Source organism: Mangifera indica, chromosome 2 (genome assembly GCF_011075055.1).
Source record: "Mangifera indica cultivar Alphonso chromosome 2, CATAS_Mindica_2.1, whole genome shotgun sequence".
Lineage (NCBI taxonomy): Eukaryota > Viridiplantae > Streptophyta > Magnoliopsida > Sapindales > Anacardiaceae > Mangifera > Mangifera indica.
Window position 1 is genome coordinate 618,580 of NC_058138.1, and position 21,327 is coordinate 639,906.

A 21,327-nucleotide genomic window follows, 5' to 3' on the forward strand; every position below is an offset into this window, starting at 1 on the left:
GGCATCCAGAATCATTAACTGAAATAAAAGTTCTAAATTAGTGTATTTCAAAATATCAAGTCCATTAGACCCTCAACAAGGGGTGGATCTTGAGTTCAGCTCGATGTTTGACTTGAATGAATTAAACTCAAACCGAAGCAGTTTTATCTACTGGGTTATATATTGCATTTTGCGATAAGTTCAGATTTCTCTACCAAATCACCATGAACGAAAAAAAACAAAAAACAGAACCGTTCTAACATTCATAAAATTTCTGAGACAACAAAAACACATTAGATTTGACAAGCCAGGAACCCTGATCAAAAAGCATAGCATCCAAGGAAATACAAGAATAGATATAATTTGTGGTGATTTCATGTGATAAGAATCTAGCATTTTCCTTGCTGACTCTTAGTTGAAGATTTTAGAAATATGAACCTCAGCCATGTCACTCTCTAAGAGAAAATATATGGAATCAGGAGATGTGTAAAGACGGGGTAGAAAGTCGACTGGAAAGACTTACTAGAAACCTAGGAATTCGTCGTTGGTGTGGCATCTGTTTCTGATGATCCAACTATCTCCTCTAAAGCTTCCATATCAATGGCCATTTCATCGTCAATATCACCCTGCTCTACCTCTGCCATAACCTCGTCCCTGTCTTCAACTATAGGTTCAACCCCATTCTGTATTGAATTAGACTGCAAGTGAAGCTCTTCACTTGGTTTTTCTGCTTCATTTGGAGTTTGAATCACCGCTTGTGGATATGGATCAGTACAAACAGTCAATGTGGATGTCACTGACAAATTCTGCAAACCAACCAACGTCAAAATAATAACCTGGAAAATATAGCAAGAAAATGAACAAAGGTGAACCAAATAGCATGGTGCATCGATTCTCTTTAATTTCGGAGTTCATGGCATCTTTATATTTTCAATATCACCAAATTTTTGGCTCCTTCTATCTATCGAGTAGGGCACACCATGACTTTATTTAGGGGTGTCATCAACCTCAATCAAATAGTGTTTGACTTGAACTTGACTCAATAACATTAAGGCTTAGCTCGAGCTTGCCAAACTAAAAAATTCTTGACTCAAGCTCGCCAAAGGAACATCAAACTTAAGCTCAGCTCATAAAATTAAATTTAAACCTCTTAATCTTCAAAAAATTATATTTAAACATCATAGTTTATATATTTATCAATAATCTCATTCAAACTCGAGATTAAAATTCTAGGGATGTAAGATTTAAAATTTTTAAAGGTTTACTGATATTTTGCTCAAGTCGAGTCATAAGCTCACAAGTTTATCAAGCTAGCAAACATCAAGTTTGAGCTCAACTTGAGAGTTGAACTCAAGCTCAGCTCACTTACACCCCAAGTTCATTGAATGACAATGCCAAAATTTAAAAAAAAAAAATGAATATATAAAAATGTCTTATCAACCAACATACTTTTTCAAGTGCCAAAGCAAGCTTTGAGAGTTTTGGATAAATACTCCGAGCAGCCAAAAGGATCTGTTCAATACAAAATCCAAATTAGAAGATAAGACAGACTCCATAAGTATTGAAGGTTATAGCTGGATAATATCTAAAACAGATATCAGAAAAGTATAGTAACCAAACCCTAGATTTTGTTCACTGCTGATGCCTTTTCTTCCTCTTTTTTTTTTTTTTTTTGGGGTAATGTTTGATTTGCAAATTTCATAAGGTAAAGGATCCTATCAAGCTTGCAACCATATTATTGATCTCCTTTTAAAAGTCCAAGCAGGGTGAAAATTAAAAAGAAAGAAGAATCAGGGAACAATATTTGGACATTATTGTCAACTTTCCCAATATTTGGTAAAATGGGCATGTTCTCAATAAATATGAACAACTATGTATGAAAATGTAGACAAAAGATAGTAACCTCACAAAGCCTCTGCAGGGTAAATGGAGGACCTTCATCGAAACTTAAAAGTGCTGTAAAGCATAAAGAAACATATGTAAATAGTTGCAAGACAAATGAAAAAAAAAAATCATAGAACACACTAATTTGGGAAAAAGAAATCAATGTCACATATATGTGGTCTCTCTTGTTCCAATAAAAAACAGATTAACCACCTAATCTTTCCATTCTCCTTAAACTTTTCTATTTTACCACAAAAGCAAGAAGACAGGTGACAGATACCAACTCAATCAATTAGTTATAGGGTAGTCCCCCAAGTTCAAGCCCTTAACAAATTCACTTCAATCAAACACAAGCCACATAAGGAACTTGGCTTATCTATTTGTCACCCACATTGCACTATCCATAACTCTCACAGTTTGCCTATTACTCATCTCAGTACAGCATAAAAAAGCAGACATATGGCATAACAAGAAAATTACCTTCGTCAAGTCGCTTCAACAGTTCAGGGTAAGTTTCTCCTACAGAAGCGGTCTGCTGTTCAGTAGTCATATTTGACTCGGGATATTCTAGCAGGACCTTCATGATAAATTCACAAGAGGAAGGAATTAGGATCAGCTGTAAACTAAAAGATTGCAGGAACAATGGTGTACACTCTTCTACTGGAAGATTTTAAAAATCTGCATGTGACCATTGTCAAGTAACTTGAGACCCACATACTAGCATACCTCCCCATACCTGCTTCAGCTGAGAGGATAGCATGCTCTTCAGTTTGTCCCAATCATGCCTACAGTAGAATACACTCTATTACTCAACAGGAATCCATATTTACCACTGCATTTACCCTTTTGTGTATTTTAGTCAGAGCAGATAAAAATAAGACAAAAACAAGCGAACTTCCAAAGTACATGGCCACAAAGATATTGAAGAGCAATTAACTATATATATGCTGCACACAGTTAAATACTAGTACTAAATCATACAAAATCAGTACCCACAGCTCAGAATTTAAAAGGACAATCATGGATAACAAGTTCTCGGAATGGTTGTAAATTAATAACATGCAGAAGTTGTACAAGCACCACCAGATTTCACCAAATTTAATCACAATCAATTTAATAAACAAAAAGCAGTGGTACAATACTTTCTCAAGACTTTAATTTTAAAAGGAGTTAAATCCTTTTAGCAGGATTATTGCTCTGCACCCCAACCCCATAGACTGGATAAGCAGAGGCCTATCTATGACCAGGAAACTCTAACACTACTCATTTCCTTGCTATTAATATCAATATCAATATGAACTACCTGATTGTATTATGACGGTAAGTTCAGTATATGCATCACAGAATCCAACATTAGACTATATAATGATACGTTAATTAGTATCTTAAAAAGAATAATGTTGTTACTAGGATGGCAGAAAGAACTAATAGGGGCTAGAGTTTCTCTTGCTTCCATTGAGTTCACTCAAAGATTGCTGTAAATGTTCTCCTGTTCCATTCTTCCTCCTTCTCATGCTTTTGTAATACCCTCTAGTATTTTCCTACATCTATCCAATACAGGTTTAATTGATCTGAATCATATTTTCTAGCTTGCCTTGATCATTTCTTAACAAGTAACAATAAGCCCTAGTACAACCTTAGCACTCATTATCTCATTAAACCCCACCTCATCCTGATTTTCAGATTCCAACCACTAAATAACCACCAATATTGCACCTTTTAAAAACTAATCGAATGACCCCTAACCCTTTTCCCCCAAATATAAATTTTCCAAAACTCAGATCATCACAGAAGCAAAAAAGGCACTATGCAAATGTTTCTCATAAAGCAATGACAAAAATGACAATGTTGAAAATCATGATGGAGTAGAAGCATTCTGGTGAATGCCAGACCAAGTAGTGGCACTGTAACAGTGCTGGTGCTGCTGCCCACTGTTGATAACCAAGGTGAGTGCCTTTACTTACAAGTATGCAGGCAATGCAACTTGATTTAAGAAACCTCAGAACAAAAGAAGATAGCCCAAGACATTTCAACAGCTGGACCCAAAGCTGACTTTTAATCACTTATTTGTGCTTGCAGAAGTAATAAAAAGGGAGAGAAATGTCTTCTTCTGGTCAAGCATCTAATAGATATAACTCCATGAGAAATTGCTTTTATAAGGATCTAATGGTAAGAGTTTAAGACAACTTTTAAACTCCCAAATCATTATTAACTGTTTCCTCATTTCTCTAGAACAAATATTTTTTGGATTAGACGTCTCTTTCCTCAGATAGTATGATCTTAATGAATGAACAAATTGATGCAGACTGTTTTAATTGTCAAACAAAATACTCTATAAAAGCAATATATTGCTACAGAACTTTACAGCTATTGGCTGAGCAAAATACACCCTATTCATATACTAACTACTGCCATGTCAGTTTGAAAGATGATCAAGATGAAAACAAAGTAAAAGGATTTCTAGGTAGACAATGGTACCATAGGCAATCATAGTCAACACAGCAAACATATGAGTATGTGTCTGTACTTTTCTCTTTTGGCTGAAAGGAGGTGTACCATTGCTTATGCATCATATGCAACATAATATAGTGAAGAACAAATCAACATAATATAGTGTACCATTGCTTATGCATCATATGCAACATAATATAGCGAAGAACAAATCAATACACAACGCAAGCACTCAAATTGCCATGCACTACTATAATAAGGGAATATGAGTAAGTCATACCAAAACTTCCCACTGGATGCAATGACTTCCAGTGTGCGTCTGACTTCTTCTTCATTAAAATCAGGGTTTGGTTCTGAAACTCTGAAATCAAGTAGAACACTTGGTTAGTGTTCTCAAGAAAGAAAATTTTAGATAAGAGACACACTTGAAGTTTTTTCTGGAGAGCATATCATAGGTACTCCCAGAAAGTGCTTTTCATAAAATGACTTTCACCCAAAAGCTTTTAAAAAAGGCCTTCAACACAAACAAATCCAAAAATACCCTTTATATGCTAAGTAATTTACAATAAAAAGTAAGATTTATTCTGAATCCAGTACTATGCAACAAAGTAGTAAGTACCCATGATTCAAGACATCAGCATCCATTTTGTCATGGTTATGATCAACTAAACGCTCTTGATCAACTGAATGTTCTTTATCAACTACATGTTCTTTCTCAACTGAATGCCCTTGATCAACTAAGTGCTGCTGATCAACTGAATGCTCCTGCTCAACTGGATGCTGCTGATCAACTGGATGATGTTCATCAACTGACTGCAGAGTGCCTTCCTTTGATGCCATCCACACTGGATGCTAAGTTGACAAAAATTTTAGATGCCATCCACGCTGGATGCTAAGTTGACAAAAACTTTAAGAATTCATGAATTCAAACCAATTAAAACAAGGATAAGAGCAGCAGTCCTGGAACCACTGTCAGGATGAAAAATTCAAGCAAACACAAAATCATATAATCACACTTTTTACCATTCCAATTTCTAACATCCAACATCAATTTGATACCTAACATAACAACGTATAAAAAACAACATTAATGTGGGCAACTATGTATTGTTCCAGCAATATCAATTGCCCAACCTACGGTTAGTAGCATTCTTGTCACGGCCCATAGTTCTTAAGTAGCTCGGTACTATAAGTGACAGTATAAAAAGGTCTACTGAAATAGTATCAAATAAACAAGCAAGAGAGAAACAGCCTTAATAAAATTTCCCGCTGAGACGATTTCACAAACAGTCGGCGTGCTGTCAAAGCCGATAAAACGAAACAACAAAGAGAAAATATTACGAACCTCTGACAGTTTCGGTTTCGTGACGAAGATGAGAGCTTACTGAAGACTGGAGAGGCTGGACCTGATTTGGGGCGAACGCGACGAATCGGGTCGTGCTGGCGATCTGACGAAGATATAGACTAGAACTGGATCACTGAAGAACCCAGAAAACATGCGAGTTAAACTGAAAATTGTAAAGCGTAAAATACATGTAGATCCCCAAAGGTTCAAGAACTATTGGTATAGCCCTATACTTTTAAAAGTGAAAAAATACATTACTAGACTATGTGTTAGCACTAGACTTGAACCGAGCCTGTTCGAGCTCGAGCTACTACCCAAATTTTTTAATTAAAAATTTTAATATAAAACGACATCATTTGAATCAATATATATTAAAATGATGTCATTTTAATAATAAAATAGTTAAAAACTTGAGTTCGAAACTAGTTAAACTGAATTTGAGTTTGGCCTCCACAAGTTCGAACTTGAGCTCTATTATATATAAATCAAATTGAGCTCAAACTTGATTTGACTCAAATTCAACCTTGCTATGTGTGAATTATCAAAGAAATTTAAAAAAAATACCTAAGAAGTTGTGCACGTAAAAATGTATTGCTAGACTACGTGTAGGCTACAACATCGCATGGTTTATTGATTACTATGTACCAAGTTTTTGTTTAATTATTTAATAATGTCAAAAACAAGATTAAAGATGAATTTAAACCAAGTTAATTTAAACTTGAATTCATATTTGATTTGAACAAGTTAACTCAAAAAGGGCTCAAATTAAAGTTTCAATTTGATAATTTGTCTCGAGTTTGAAGATTAATTAATGTCGTTATATTAGAATTCTTCTTATTTAGTTATTTTTTTCTCTATTTATTATTTTACTTTCATAATTTTTTCACTTTTTTATTCATAATATCACTTATTATTTTTTGAGTTAGTTATTTTAAATTTAAATTGAGTTTTAATTAATTTTTATTTGAGCATGATTCAACTCAAATGCACCAATAAACAAGATCTTCTATCCAAGTTTTTGAGACATAGTTGGTTGATCAAATTCTAAATTTAGTCTTCATTAAATTTTCACTTTGGGCGTCCAAGGGTCATCTAATACAGATCAATTAGAAGGAGAAGGAAGGTGAGGGAGGATATCAATTGGAGGACTGGGACATTTTCTAGAGTTCCATTTGGTATGTTTTAGAGGATATTTAATAGTAAAAAAAAAAAAAAAGATTGTATTGAATTAACTAAGGTTACATTTAATTCAAGTTGCTAAAATTTAAATTCTGAGTTAAGATTAAATAAATAAAATTTGGTTTAAATATTGGATTCATTTTAATAAAATAAATTATATTCAAATCGACATAAATATATATGTTTAAACTTGTTTAGATAAAATTCAGATTTAATTACTTTTTAATCAAATTTACTGTAACTTTTTCTGAATTCAAATTAATTCAAACTTACTCTTGTTTGGATTCAATGTCAATCGAATTAACCTCCTACATAACCATCCACAAGTTGTGGCAGATAATAGGTCTAGTAACTAGGGCTGGATTCGAGCCGAGCTAGCTCGAGCTTGAGCTCGGCTCGGCTTGGTTCAAGCCCGAAACGAGTCGGGCTCAGCTCGGCTTGATCGAGCTCGAGTCGAGCCCGAGCTGGCTCGAGTTGGCTCGGTATATTTTTTAAAAAATTTTTTTATACAAAACGGTGTCGTTTTAATCCAAATATATATACAAAACGGTGTCGTTTTGATATAAAAAACGAGCCGAACCGAGCCGTTACCGAGCCGAACTAAAAACGAGCCGAACTCGAGCTGAGCCGAATTCGGCTCGAGTTGAGCTCGAGCCGAACTCGAGCCGGCCATTAAAAGGTCGAGCCGAGCCCGAGCTGGCAGCGAGCCGAGCTCGGCTCGGCTCGAATCCAGCCCTACTAGTAACCCATCTTTCACTGGTGACGTGGCATTATTAGCAGAAATTTTACTGCTGACGTGGTACTGTCAGCACGAATTGTACAGTCAGTACCGTAGAGGAACCAAAACCAAACTAAATATCCTTCAAAATAACTCGGGCGGGAGTTGCAGCCATTTTCATTTCAAATTCTCTCTCACTCTCTCTCTCTCAAAGTCCAACTCACTCAACTCTGTAACCGTTGAACTCAGGTTTCTCTCTCTCTCTCTCTCAGAGTCTCGATCTTTCATTTCTTCGTAATTAATCGATTCTCCATATTGAAGTTCGCTCCATTTATTTATTTATTTTTTTAAATTTCAACTTGCTGATCTGACTGTATATAGTTTCGCCAGTTTCAGATTCTCCGTTACTGACAATCTGAATGTGTAGCTGATAATCTCAGCTAATCTCTCTCTTGATCCTTCGTATCTCTTTTTGATTAACCGGTATTACTTATTTGAGATTTTCAAGGTTTAGCTCGTTCGATTTACTTGTTATGAAAGAGATAACTTGAATGTGTATAGTTTTTCATTTCAGGTTCTTTGAGAATTAGCTCGTTCTGTTTATTTCTATTTTTCTTTTTCATTTTTGAAAGATCTCTGGTTGTGATTGCTATAGGTTTAGGTTTTCATTAGTCAAATTTGAATGGTTTATTAAAATTTACTTTTGAATTTGGTTGTGTGAAAGTTCATATTGATGAATTGTTTGTTTACTCAGAGAATTTGAGTTTTAAAGGAATTGTTTAGTTTTAGTTGGGGTTCAGATAAATTGGGTTTTGATCTTCGTTGGATTGATAAACTTTAAGCAATTATAAGTTATGAAGTGAGTTTGAGTTTTGAAGGAGCATAGGTTAGTCTACAATGTAGTTTAAAGAAATAGGATTTTAGATTTGGTAGGAATTAATTTTTAATAGCCTTTTTTTTTTTTAAAGAATTTTTCATTAATGAAGGAGATTCAGTGAATATGACTAGGTATGGAAGTTGGGTTTTGAAATTTGTTGAAGTTTAAAGCTAAGTTTGAGCTATAGTTAGTTTGTGCAGAGACTTAGGTGTTTTGATTGGCTGCTTAAAGATGGGAGTAGAAAACTACCATGTAATTGAGCTTGTAGGTGAGGGGTCCTTTGGGAAGGTGTACAAGGGGAGACGGAAGTACACAGGCCAGGTACTTTTTCAATTTCTTTATGCTCTTGTCAGTAGTTTATTTTCTAGTGTAAGAGCGTCAATTTTCTTTGTTGATTTCAGACTGTTGCAATGAAATTTATCATGAAGCACGGGAAAAGTGAGAAAGACATACACAATTTGCGCCAGGAAATTGAGGTATTGAACTTACTTTCTTCTTGTATGAAATAAACCTTTTTAATAGAAAAAGGGTTTATTTTCTTTCTTAAGGGTAGTGATATATCATTTGGAAAAGCTAGAATCAATAAGATGTCTATGGTAGAGTAAGATTCATTGTGCATTTAACATGTCTAATAGTGCTCTCAAAAATTCAAATGTTATGCCTTTTATGTTAATTTTACATTGCTTTGCTGAATAGATAAAATACTTTTTGCATATAAAAATATTGTTCCTTTTGAAGCATCTTATAGGTGTTTCCTGGAAACCACTTTTTTGAGTACAAAAGGTACTTGAAATGCTCTGCAGAGATGCATTTGATTAGTTTGCCCCCTAAAAAGCACTGTTTAAGTATATTTATGGAAAGTGCTTTCTACTGATGCACTACTAACTCATGGAGAGAAAATTGTATAGAAGACTTGGTTGCCCCTTGCCACTCAAGTTCTTTCCATATTTAGCAAAGTAGTTTTGTTTACCATTTGTCCATGAGAATTTATCAAGTTTGAAAGTCCTACCCTTTGTCTAATGGTGATAACAATTTATTAATTTCTTTGATTTTTATTGCAGATTCTAAGAAAGTTGAAGCATGAGAATATAATTGAAATGCTTGATTCCTTTGAAAGCCCACAAGAGTTTTGTGTTGTTACAGAATTTGCACAAGTAATCTCTTCCTTTCTCCATTATGTGCAGCTGTAAACTATGGATTTATGCAATGTACTTGCCCAGACTGGTGCATTTTCCTTGAAATGTTTTTGTATCATACTGTAAACTTTTGTATTGTTATTTGTCCCAATGCACAGTGAGGTTGCTGTTACATTAGCAGACATCTAGACTACTTTTGTAGCCTCTATTATCAATACTCTTTTCTCTACTTGACATTCAAAATTACTAATATACCCAAAAAGTTTTTTAAAAAGCATGTTCAAATGGTTGAGACATTGTTGATGTGTCTTGATATGTAGGGTGAACTATTTGAGATTCTTGAGGATGATAAATGCCTCCCAGAAGAACAAGTACAGGCAATTGCAAAGCAATTGGTACATCCCTCTTATTAAATATTGCCTACTTATTAGCCATGGTTATTAATTGATTACACAAGATTCAAGTATCTGTTCTTTTGGCTTTGAATTTGCCCTCTCAATCTGAATTATCTGTTTAACAAACTGCAGGTGCGAGCATTGCATTACTTGCATTCAAACCGCATCATCCATCGTGATATGAAGCCACAAAACATTCTTATTGGCGCTGGTTCTGTTGTCAAGGTTGAATGGTTTAATAACATACATTTGTTTTAAAATTTTCTTATCTGTTTTTTTAACTGTCATTTGGCATAAGAATAATTCATATGTGCAATTTTATTAGTCTAACATTATACTGTCTTGTGTAAAGCTGCTTCTAATTTTAGTTATAGTTATTTTTTTTAGTTTAATAGTTTGAGTGTTCTAGTGTCCTGATTATCCCAAGCAGCAGCTCTATGCACTAAAATGGAGAGCTGGATGATTCACTGATCCTATAATTTCAACTCTGTATATCATATTTGGAATACTTATCTTTATGGATGGTTCAAACGGTTATGGGACTAAGAATAATCATACTTGACTTTGTGACTGTTAGTTGAAATCAGTAGAGAGAACATTTTAAATGCTAAGGATCTCAATAAGCATATTTCATTTTCCAAATAATAAATAATAGTCTAATGTTATGGCCATCTTGGCCTAGGATGCATTAATGTATGCTTGCTTCTTCGTTTTGTCAATTGAGGCATTGTATCTAGTGTTTGGAATGCAATAACATAGTAGAGGCAATCCAGATAATTTCATCTTAAGCTAATTTAATTCCAATATAGAATCTATAGGTTCCTAGGAAATGCATTGTGTCAATTTTTGTGGAGAAAAATACAGAGTTTTGGCAAAGAGCTACTTACTATTGGTGTTTAAAATGAGCTAAACAATCAATTTCTGATGGAATTCAAATATCTTGTTTTTTGCTTATCTATTTGAAAGTAATATTTCAATTTCCATTGGTGTTAGAAAGTCTATCCTAACTAGGAGCACTGATTGTGTGGTGAGGACTTTAAGTAAAAGCACATAATTGCTAGATATCATGACTTTGATGTTGACAGGAAAAAGTAGAAAACAAGTATGGTTTTAGTTAGTATATGAATCATAATATTGCTTGCAATGAACAGATCTTAACGGATATAAAGATATTAGATTTACAACAGGCCATACTACTGCCTACTTATTTTCTAATCCCAGCTGCTTTGCCTATTGATGTCTCTCACTTTCTCAACTAAGGGGTTGCTTTGGCTAGTCTAGGGTCTCACAAACTCAAGCAAATAGACCTTCCTCTTCACTTTGCTTTGCAGAAAGGTTCATGTGCATTCTTGACTCTACTCTTGTATTTCAAACATTGACTTTATGAAGAAATGTTTCCATAGTTTGATCTCTGAACTATAATCACATGAGTTACTAACATAGCTTATTATGATTTTGTTATTTATGGTCATATTATGTGTCTCACTAAGGATATGTTCTACAAATTTTCTGTGTTAGCTAGTTTCTAATGTGTATCCTCTTTTCCATGTCAGCTTTGTGATTTTGGGTTTGCACGTGCAATGTCTACAAATACTGTGGTTTTGAGATCCATAAAAGGTCTGGATGATCTCAGTAATTCATGTGTTTTTCCTTTTTAAGGTGGAAGTGAACCTAAAGATTCTAGGAATGCTGAGAATTTTTACCACTGTCTTTATTAATGAATTTCAGGAACTCCTCTATACATGGCTCCAGAGCTGGTACGGGAACAGCCCTACAACCACACTGCAGATTTGTGGTCCCTTGGAGTTATATTGTATGTTAAATCATTTTTTTAAAACATTAAAAAATTCCCCTGATCTTACTTCATACTATCTTTATTGCCTAATTAATTGGATTTTATCGTATGCTCATTTGTCTTTAAATTTATTTGTACATGACAAATTTAAGTTCTCTGTACCAATCAACTTTTCAATTTTAAATTTATATTGTTGATTTATCTGTAGTTATATTCGATTTTCATTTTGCTATATGACTTAAGTAACATTAGAAATAATATCTGATTTGAAAATATAGTCCATAGGTTTGATAGATTTCTCTTTTATGTTTTGCACTTTTGCCAGATCAAAATTCTAGATATCTATGGTAGTTTATCTATTTATTTCCGCCTCTCTTTACTTTACGTTTTAAAATGTCTAGGACAGGAAGAAGGATGGAGGCACTGAATTGGTATGCCTTCAGTGTCTTCTAAGGCAACTCTATGGTTGATATATAGTTCAAATTCCTTAAATTCCTTCGGCAATTAGTTTGAAATTTTGGTTGTTCATCTTAAACTGAAGAATTTTTCATTTTACTAGGTATGAATTATTTGTTGGCCAACCACCATTTTATACAAATTCAGTATATGCACTCATTAGGCATATTGTCAAGGTATATCGGTTCAAATCTTTAATGACTTTGTGCTTTCCAGCTCACCTTTATATTTGCAAACCTTCAAGCTAAGTTACTCCTTGTAAACCAGGATCCAGTTAAGTATCCAGACGATATGAGTCCAAATTTCAGAAGCTTTTTGAAGGGACTGCTTAATAAGGTTGTTTTGTAACCCAAATGCACAGTTTATTTGGTGACTTATTTTGATATATGATCTCTAAACTGAGATCTGTTATCATATGAAATAGGTGCCACAAAGTCGACTCACTTGGCCTGCCCTTCTTGAACATCCATTTGTTAAAGAAACCTCAGATGAATTGGAGGCTAGGGTAATGTTAGCTTATATTGATGTTATATTCTCTTTATCTCTTAGATCTATTGTGGATTCTATTTTCTTCAATTGATGATAAATTTTGAGAAACTTTATTAATTACCAAACGATCTCCAGGAGTTGCGTGCTTCAACTGTTCTGGTCAGGGGATGTGATGCAGCATGGAAGAGCGAAGGAAATGCTAATCAAACATCTAGTGGTTTGACTCTTTCCAATTCCTATGAGTACAGAATTTACTTAAGATATTTAGGCTCTAGCATTTTTTTAACACTCCAAATTGTAATGTCAAAGGTAAAGGCAATTCTCCAGTTGCTTTTCAGAAGAATATTGCACCAGGCTCACAAAGTGATGCTCAGTTAAATAATTCTAACACAACACAAGGCAATTCTTCACCTCATGAGGAATTCCCAGGATTTGCAAGTCCTACCGAAGTTAAGCCATCAGGTGAAAGGATTGCAATTTAACAATGGAGTTGCAAGTTCATATTATTCAACTAGATATTGTTTAGCTTTACTATTAATCAAAATTATTAGTGTCATATATTTGCACATAAATGCTTTAATCTTTACATACCACATCCATTTGTTATTTGTCTTCAGGAAACCAAGTATTGAACAGATTGGAAAATAACTCACGCACAGTTAAAGGTGCACTAACAATTGGTCAAGATGATGAAGCAGTAAGACTTATATTGCAACCACTCAAAAGATGGTCCAAAGGACCCAAAAATATGAGGTGAAATCAGGCTTCAGGCCTCGTTATTTATTTATTTTAGATGTGACAGTAGGAAATATTATATTTCAATCAATATTCTTTGAAGTTTTAGAACAACTCTAATTTGAGCTTCATAGTTGATTAAGCTGTTAGTAAGCAGCTTACTCAATCTCTATTTCTGTCTTATGTCTAAAGAGAGATCATGAAGTTGAACTTTCTATATAAATATAAAACATAAAAAGGGAATGTGAAAGTTGCAGGAATAATATAGTTTTTCTCTGAGGGACTGTCTGTTATAACATATTCTCAATTATTCACACTTTTGGTGATGGGCAGAAGTCTCCTACAATGATCCTTTAAAATGATTAGAAAATCGGACTAAAACTATGAACTATCCGTGGTAGCAGTTTAAGCTCATTCCAACATTTGCTTTTTACAGAGGATGAGCCAAGGATATATAGCACATGTAGGGATCATTTGTTGGGAGTTCGATAAAAAGATGCTTTATAATGTTACTGACTTACCTCAGTAGACATTTTTCTGGAAACTAGTTTTTGTGGCTTATTAAACCGTTCACATGTTCTTGATTCATTATGATAGATGCCTAGTATGTTTTATTGGCAAGATTTAACTTCTTTTCAAACACACACAGGGAAGAAGATGTTCTTAATTCAAACCAGTCGCTGAGAATTCTTTCAAACCTAGTTGCAGCAGGTGCTACTCGTTCTAGTGAGCTGCTGGATGTAATAATACCTGAACTTCTTGATTTCACAGCCACAATAGTAAGCTTAAAGTCTTCAGAACTCAATGACCTAATAGTGAAGGTATCTACCACCGCTTTCTATATTTGATTTGTAATCTTCAATTGAACTGTATGTGTCATGCCTATTTTGCATGCTACTTAAAAAAGGGATTATCTGTGGACATAATTCGATTGACAAAATCATCACGATCACGATTAGCACCTGAACTGTAATCCAAACTCATAGGCTCATGAAATTTTTTCATTGGTTATGCACTATATGTTGAAAAAACTGTGCAAAATGTAAACACTGGATATAATTGAAAAATATTATAGAATTTCCAGAAAATGTGTTCTCTCTTGGTAAGTATGTTGTTTTCTTAATTTAACTTGATGGAATTCATGCTGACATTACGTACTAACTTTGCTCCAGGCTCTTGAAAAGTCCTAAATTAATTTGTTGTCTATTTTTTTCTATGATGACTGATAATGGTTGCCAAACTGTGATTCTCAACATTTGCAGGGTTTCTCAATTATTAAAATGCTGGTTGACAACAGTGGAAGCAGCATCTCCACTTCATATTTCACGCACTGGGTTGCCATAGTGGAAATTTTTTCACAGGTCATATGCTTTCTATAATATAAAATGACCTCCTACAATTTATGTGCCTTCTTCCAGTTCTCTCATCCCGTTTATATATAGGTTGTTTCTTCCAATGAAGATACTTCTGGAAGGGTTCTTTTTGAGTCTACTGCTTGCATCACAATTATGTTATCTAAAGTAGCCCAGGATCTTAAAGCATCCCGAACTCCTTCTTCTGAGACAGTTTCTGCTCCTGTGGTTAATGAAACACTGAAACAGATATTAGACCATGCTAAAACATCTGGTTTAGTGGACCATTTGTGTCTCTGTTTAGCAACATCAGGCGCAAGTCTCAGTGCTGGTTCTTCAAATTTGTTACATGCTGCATGTGAAGCATGTAGGGCTTTGTGGTCACTGATAGACACACTGGAAATTCATTTTACAAAGGAAAATGCTGTCCTATTTCCTCTCAATGCTTTCCGGAGTCATTCTTTACTTCGGCTTGACATCAGGGACCCTGACAGAGGATCACCAGTTGGGATGGAATCAGCAAGAATAGTTGATGCAGTGACAAGAGGGTTTCTCCGATCAAAGGCTGTGCAGTTTGCTATTAATCATTGCCTGCATCAACGGACAGAAGCAACATTGTCTGCTGTTGTTCAGGTATTTGTTCCTAGTTTCCTGAAATTTCTTCTTTGCTGTGTAGTAACAGGAGATATTGGTCATTTGAGATTATTCAAGTAAATTTTGTTTTCTTTTATTTGCATCATGCTGAGATAGTAAATGCTCACTTTCCATATAAATATATTTTTTTGGTCAATTTTCAGCTTTTATCAAGGTGTTGCCTCCGTAGTGGAATTGTTCCAAACATACTTTGTGGCCTGCCCAGTTCCCTCCCTGTTACTACTGTTGTCAGTGGTGGAGCAGATGGCACTGTTGTTGCAGAGATATTCTCTATATTATCTCTATGTGCTTCGTCTTTAAATAAAGATCAACAAATGGGCGAAACAAATAATGTGAAGTACAAATGGAGCAATCCTTGTGCCCTAGTCCTGCATTCCTGCCTTCTCCTAGCAACAGTTGCTCAATGTTTGAAGTCAACTTCAAGAAATTCAGCACTGTTTATGCTTACAACCACCCCAAAGAAGCAGCTTTCTCGACTCTCAATCCTTGCACATCACTTCTCTTCGGATGATAGAATTAAAGCATCTGTTCAACCTCATTGTGCATCAGCCATGCTTGCTCTAGCATCCATTCTATCCCTTGAAAGTGGTGCTTCTGTTGAGTCTTCCATCTCTGAAATTGCAGTACCTTTGATTCCTCGAGCTGCCTCACTTTGTGATCACCTTAAGATCACATCAGGTAATTCAGATGAAGTCTGCTTTAGTGACTCAAATAGTATTCTCTCCTATTGGCATGGTCTTAGGGATGGATGCGTTGGCTTGTTAGAATCCAGACTGAAATGGGGAGGACCATTAGCTGTACAACAGATGATTGCCAGTGGTATACCCCTTCTTCTTATTGATTTACTTGCCAATGGTGATACTCCTCAAGAAATTGACAGCACGAGAGATCGAGTAGGGTTATCACCTACTGGAGTTGTGTCAGCAATTTCATCTATATGTCACTGCCTTCCGGGTGGAGTTTTAACTTTTCGTCAGATTTTGCTTAAGAATGAACACATGAAGCTCATCTGTAACTTGGTATTCGATGTTCACCTCAAGCTTGTGAAGTGCTGGGGTGGACCTGGTGGAGGGAAGGATGGAGTTAGGGATTTAATAAATGCAGTAATTGATGTCTTAGCATTTCCCTTCGTTGCTGTACAAAATGCTCCTAGTTTGCCCTCTGCTACTGCTTCTGTAAACAGTGGGTTTATTCTTAACATGGGTTCCCCAGGTGGGCGAGTATGTATGGAAGACAAAGAAATGGTGAAAGCGATCGAGGAAGAAATGGGAAAATATATAAGGATCCTTCTAGAGGTCAGATCTCCTTCTCCTTTCTATCTTAGGCTAGGGAATGGAGTGGTGAAAGCTTCTTGCTTTTGGGGTTTTTTTTTTGTCATGTTTTTCAGAGAGTGTTGGCTATTTGGAAAATTATGTCAACGTCAAATTTTTTTTCTTCTTCCTTTATGGTCTTTGGTAGAGGAGACAGAGGATAAGCTGCATTTAAAATGTTTTATTACAGATTTACTGGGGTGTTCCTAGTGCTGAGAGACCGGCACATTGCTAATTCGCATATTCTTGAAAATTTCAGGTTGGGGTACCAGTCATTATACTTCGTTGCTTGGATCATATGGATTTTAAAGATTTGGGAAGGCCTGTTGCTTTTCTTGCCAAAATGATAGGACATCGGCCCCTTGCAATTCAGCTTGTGGGCAAAGGTTTGTTGGATGCAAACAGAGTGAGAAGGCTGCTTGATAGCTCATGTCCAAGAGAGGTCACACTGGATGTTTTGATGATAGTTTCTGATCTAGCTCGTATGGATAAGGTTAGGTTCTGTTTCCATTAACAGTTTTTCAGCTCTCAATTATACAAACTTTTAACTCATCATTAGTGATTTCAGTTTTATCACTCAAGTGTTCTCTTATTCTGCATTATCTTCTAATTTTTGCATAATTTATTAGAACTCATGTTTATGATGCACTTAGTTAGATTTGAAAAGATATGAGCTTGCAGGGTTTCTATGAATACATTAATGGAGCTTCCATGTTAGAGTTCCTCAAAGAATATCTCACCCATGAAGATCCCAATGTGCGTGCCAAGACTTGCAGTGCTCTCGGCAACATGTGTCGCCACAGCTCCTACTTTTATACTTCATTGGTAAATCTCTTAGTGCATGCTTTAAACATATGAACCTGTAGATTAATTTTGTTAACATGTCCTTGCAACTTAATGTGATACTGTCTAGGCAAAGCATCAGATTATTGGACTCCTCATAGATCGATGTGCTGATCCAGACAAACGAACGAGGAAATTTGCATGTTTTGCGGTACATTTTGTTCTTTCTGAATGTTGTTTTCATATACTTTTTAACTTAAATTTTCTGTAAAACGGATAGTACATTTCTCCCATTACGCTCTCAAAAATTAAATTCACAGTTTGCTAGATTTGTAATGACATAGCAAACCTCATTTAATTCCAGATTGGTAATGCTTCCTACCATAACGATGTGTTGTATGAAGAACTGAGGAGATCCATACCACAGTTAGCAAATATACTGCTTTCAGCTGAGGAAGACAAGACCAAAGCGAATGCTGCTGGTGCTCTAAGTAATCTTGTTCGCAATTCCAACAAGCTCTGTGAAGACATTGTATCAAAAGGAGCCATGCAGGTTCGTAACCGTGCTTCATTAAGTGTTAAAATAAGCATTTTTATTTTTATGGTGATTCAAACCTGAAAGCAAGTTTCTAAGAAGGAAAATATAAATGATCTAAAGTTTACAGTATGAAACTTTAAATACTACTACCAATCACCAGGATTTCTGTGACTTCATTAATTTAAGTTTTCATATATGTTGTTCCTGAGATCAGTCTGATAGGCATTTTCTTTTATGTTTCATATTCCGAATTGGATTTGCCATTGTAGCAATTGAATAAATGGCCATTCTAACCAACATTTTGAAACTTTTAAGCAGATTCTTGATGAATTTTTTTGCAAGGTCTATAAGAAATTTGGACATCAACAGAGTCTGTATTCTAGTTAAATCTTTTTGAACGACAAGAGACATTTATGCTTATGAATCTATGATTCCTTTTGATTGTTATGGTACAGGCTCTGTTGAAGTTGGTTGCAGACTGTTCAGTAGTGGCCTTAAACCCAAGTAGGAAAGATGCAGTAAACGAGTCTCCTCTAAAGATAGCTCTATTTTCATTAGCAAAAATGTGTGCGCACCAACCCTGCAGACACTTTCTACGATCATCAGAGCTTTTCCCAGTGATCGGCCGCCTTTGCCAATCCCCAGAATCCACCATTGCCAATTATGCCTCAGTTATCATCAGCAAAGTTGGTGATGCTACAGGTACGACAGCATTACCAAATTGATATTATAATAGGAGTCCTATTGTCTTTATGAAAAATTTTCCACTAAATCACTAATGGTGATTATAAAAGTTGGACGTAAAGAGAGATCAATTAGTAAAATGTGATTGAAACTATGGATAGTGTAAAGTATATATATGTATGTTAGTATGTATTGTGTTTATATGAATTGAACACTCAATCTACCAAGAATAGTTGAACCTCTAAATTTATGCCACGTACTATGAGAGGTCTGCCACAGTGAAGTTTCAAATCAAAACTTCAAAATTTTGAAATTCGGTATACACTGTTCTGGAACAATTTTAATTGAAAATCTTTGTTATTTTTCTTTCATATTTTTGTATTTTTTTTTATTTTTTTTTAAAAAGGCTATTGATGTCCTTAAATAGAAATAAAATAAGATGATAAATTAGTGGTTTTATTGAATAATTAGCAAGTTTTAATAGGTCGGTCATACACAGATAGATATATCAATTGCATTATTTGTGGCTAGCAGAGTTAATACGGAACAGAGTATATTGATAATTCATAACCATCATCATCTTCTTATTGCTTTCAATCTTCAAGTCTTTTGGCACACGCATATCATATGTTGCTTTAATGGCGAGCCATTTCGGAACATAGTCTCAGCATTCCCCTGTGTAATGACAGAAGAAAGAAGAATAATTATCATTTGCAAAACTCAACTTTAAATATAGTTATGAAATCCAGAAGACAATGACAGGCTAGGAAGAGAGTTTTCTATTAGAGTTGAAGTTTGAAGACAGAGAAACAAAAACCCTAACTGTAGATTGCACACTTATATTAATGTAAAGTGACATGCAATGGTTGAGCTAGAAATAAAATGGTGCATAAATATTGGACTAAAACTATTGGTCAATGCGCAAAGAAAAGGTCCATCCACCGAACTCCATGAAAATCCAGATTTTAAATCACCACGTCATCACAATCTACCAATATTATATATGGTGTGATACATTTGAGTGTATAGTCACATGCGTGAATTGAATACCTTAGTCAGACCAACAGATTTGTTAGTCGCAACCATGGTTTTGAAACCTGAATTTAGACCGATCAATTCAATAAATCCAACTGAAAATCCAGAGCCCAACCCCATATAGGAAAGTTTAATTTTGGATAAAAATTAAGTGTTTTTGAGTTTATCAAACCAGAGTTAAAAGTGATATATGTTCGTATTAGTCTCTAAATTTGAAATTCAAAACTTAGCTTAAGTTTATGGTTTGAGTGGTTTATTGATAAAATGATAGTATTTTTCTTTAATAATTGGTAAAATAATGTTATTTTTAAAATTATTTGACATGATTTAATTAAGTTAAACTCAGAATAAATCAAACTACAAGTCAAATGTGGGTCAAATCGAGCCATTTTTTTGTTTGAAAGATATATTGAGCTAAACCCTTTGTAGTTTAAATTTAGTTTGGCTTTAAAAATGAATTGACTCTCTTATCTCGAATTTGAGCATAATCAGTTTTTGCCACTGAGATAACTTGGTTCATATCAAACCTAGTTTTGACATGGTCGAATTACTCAAACTGTCCCAATTTGTAGTTCAACCATTGGATTAAAGTAGTCCGGTCTGAAGACATTGTTCCTACCGGCACAAAAAAAGTGGAGAATGAAACTTAATGAGTATTGAAATGAAATGAAAAAGTCTCACGAGTATTACCATCGCCGAATGCACATTCAGTTGCACACAACTCGCGGCAGTCGGTTCCACTAGGTCGCTCCTTCGCACACTCCTTTTCACAGCTTCGAAGGTCTGCAATTTCTTTAGGTTCCGCCTCAATGACCTCATTATTCACAAGGATTGCATTTGCAACGATTATGCAGCAAACAAGCATGCATTGAAGACTTCTGCTGTAAGCCATCTTCAATCGCTTTGTTTTTTCGTATTAATTATGCTACGGTATGTCTTTTTATTCTTTAAAGTTGTTCGGAAATTTACTATGTTTGGCTTTCTTATACTATATGTACCCAACGTGCAATAATTATACTCTCTCTTGTAACTCTGGTATGGTATCTGTTTGGATAACTAATTTATTCGAAATAGTGTTATTTAGAATTAAACTAATATTATGAATATTTATTTTTTATATATAAATAAATATATATTTATATATATTTATCTTTACTTAAAATAGATACATATAATTTTATTATTACAAGACTATGATTGCGCTAGCAAGCTATGACATCAATTTGCAGCTTAAAGAAAGGAGAGCCTAGTTATAACAGTTTTTTAAACAACAAAATTATGTTTGTTCACTTTGTGGACCCAAAAGACTTATTTCCACATAAGGTGTAGTGAAATCTCAAACTCCTACTTTTAATTTTTAAAAATTTAAATATTTACTTATAAATTAAAATTTGTTAAATTTTTCAATTAAGATTAAAGATAAAATTATTATTTAATAATAATATTTAAAGTTTCTATCATTTTATCCCTTTGATTTGAAAAACTAACAATTTTCTCTAAAATTAAGTTTTAGAAAATGATATACCTAGGGT

At 34.6% G+C, this 21,327-nt stretch overlaps 2 protein-coding genes across 3 annotated transcripts; one reads left to right on the forward strand and one right to left on the reverse strand.

Moving 5' to 3' along the window:
* Positions 1-220: 220 nt before the first annotated feature.
* On the reverse strand, positions 221-5,876 carry LOC123205432 (serine/threonine-protein phosphatase 4 regulatory subunit 2-like). Of its 2 annotated transcripts, none has more exons than XM_044622392.1 (8): positions 5,660-5,876; positions 4,934-5,166; positions 4,595-4,675; positions 2,600-2,648; positions 2,344-2,440; positions 1,883-1,935; positions 1,429-1,491; positions 221-785 (listed from the first exon to the last, which is right to left on the reverse strand). In XM_044622392.1, the coding sequence occupies exons 2-8, from the start codon at positions 5,152-5,154 to the stop codon at positions 510-512; spliced, it is 840 nt and encodes a 279-aa protein (XP_044478327.1). In that variant the 5' UTR covers positions 5,155-5,166; positions 5,660-5,876; the 3' UTR covers positions 221-509. The 2 variants fall into 2 exon arrangements, with proteins under 2 accessions (XP_044478327.1, XP_044478321.1); XM_044622386.1 differs by having other exon boundaries at positions 4,934-5,159; positions 5,660-5,873.
* A 2,762-nt stretch (positions 5,877-8,638) lies between these two features.
* LOC123203762 (serine/threonine-protein kinase TIO-like) lies at positions 8,639-19,028 on the forward strand. Its single transcript, XM_044620234.1, has 22 exons — positions 8,639-8,754; positions 8,835-8,909; positions 9,495-9,587; positions 9,890-9,964; positions 10,097-10,189; positions 11,518-11,581; positions 11,693-11,777; positions 12,319-12,391; positions 12,483-12,551; positions 12,640-12,720; positions 12,840-12,921; positions 13,014-13,166; positions 13,322-13,457; positions 14,089-14,260; positions 14,702-14,800; positions 14,882-15,424; positions 15,589-16,740; positions 17,015-17,248; positions 17,437-17,580; positions 17,669-17,749; positions 17,903-18,091; positions 18,532-19,028. The coding sequence occupies exons 1-22, from the start codon at positions 8,665-8,667 to the stop codon at positions 18,799-18,801; spliced, it is 4,053 nt and encodes a 1,350-aa protein (XP_044476169.1). The 5' UTR covers positions 8,639-8,664; the 3' UTR covers positions 18,802-19,028.
* Positions 19,029-21,327: the final 2,299 nt, after the last annotated feature.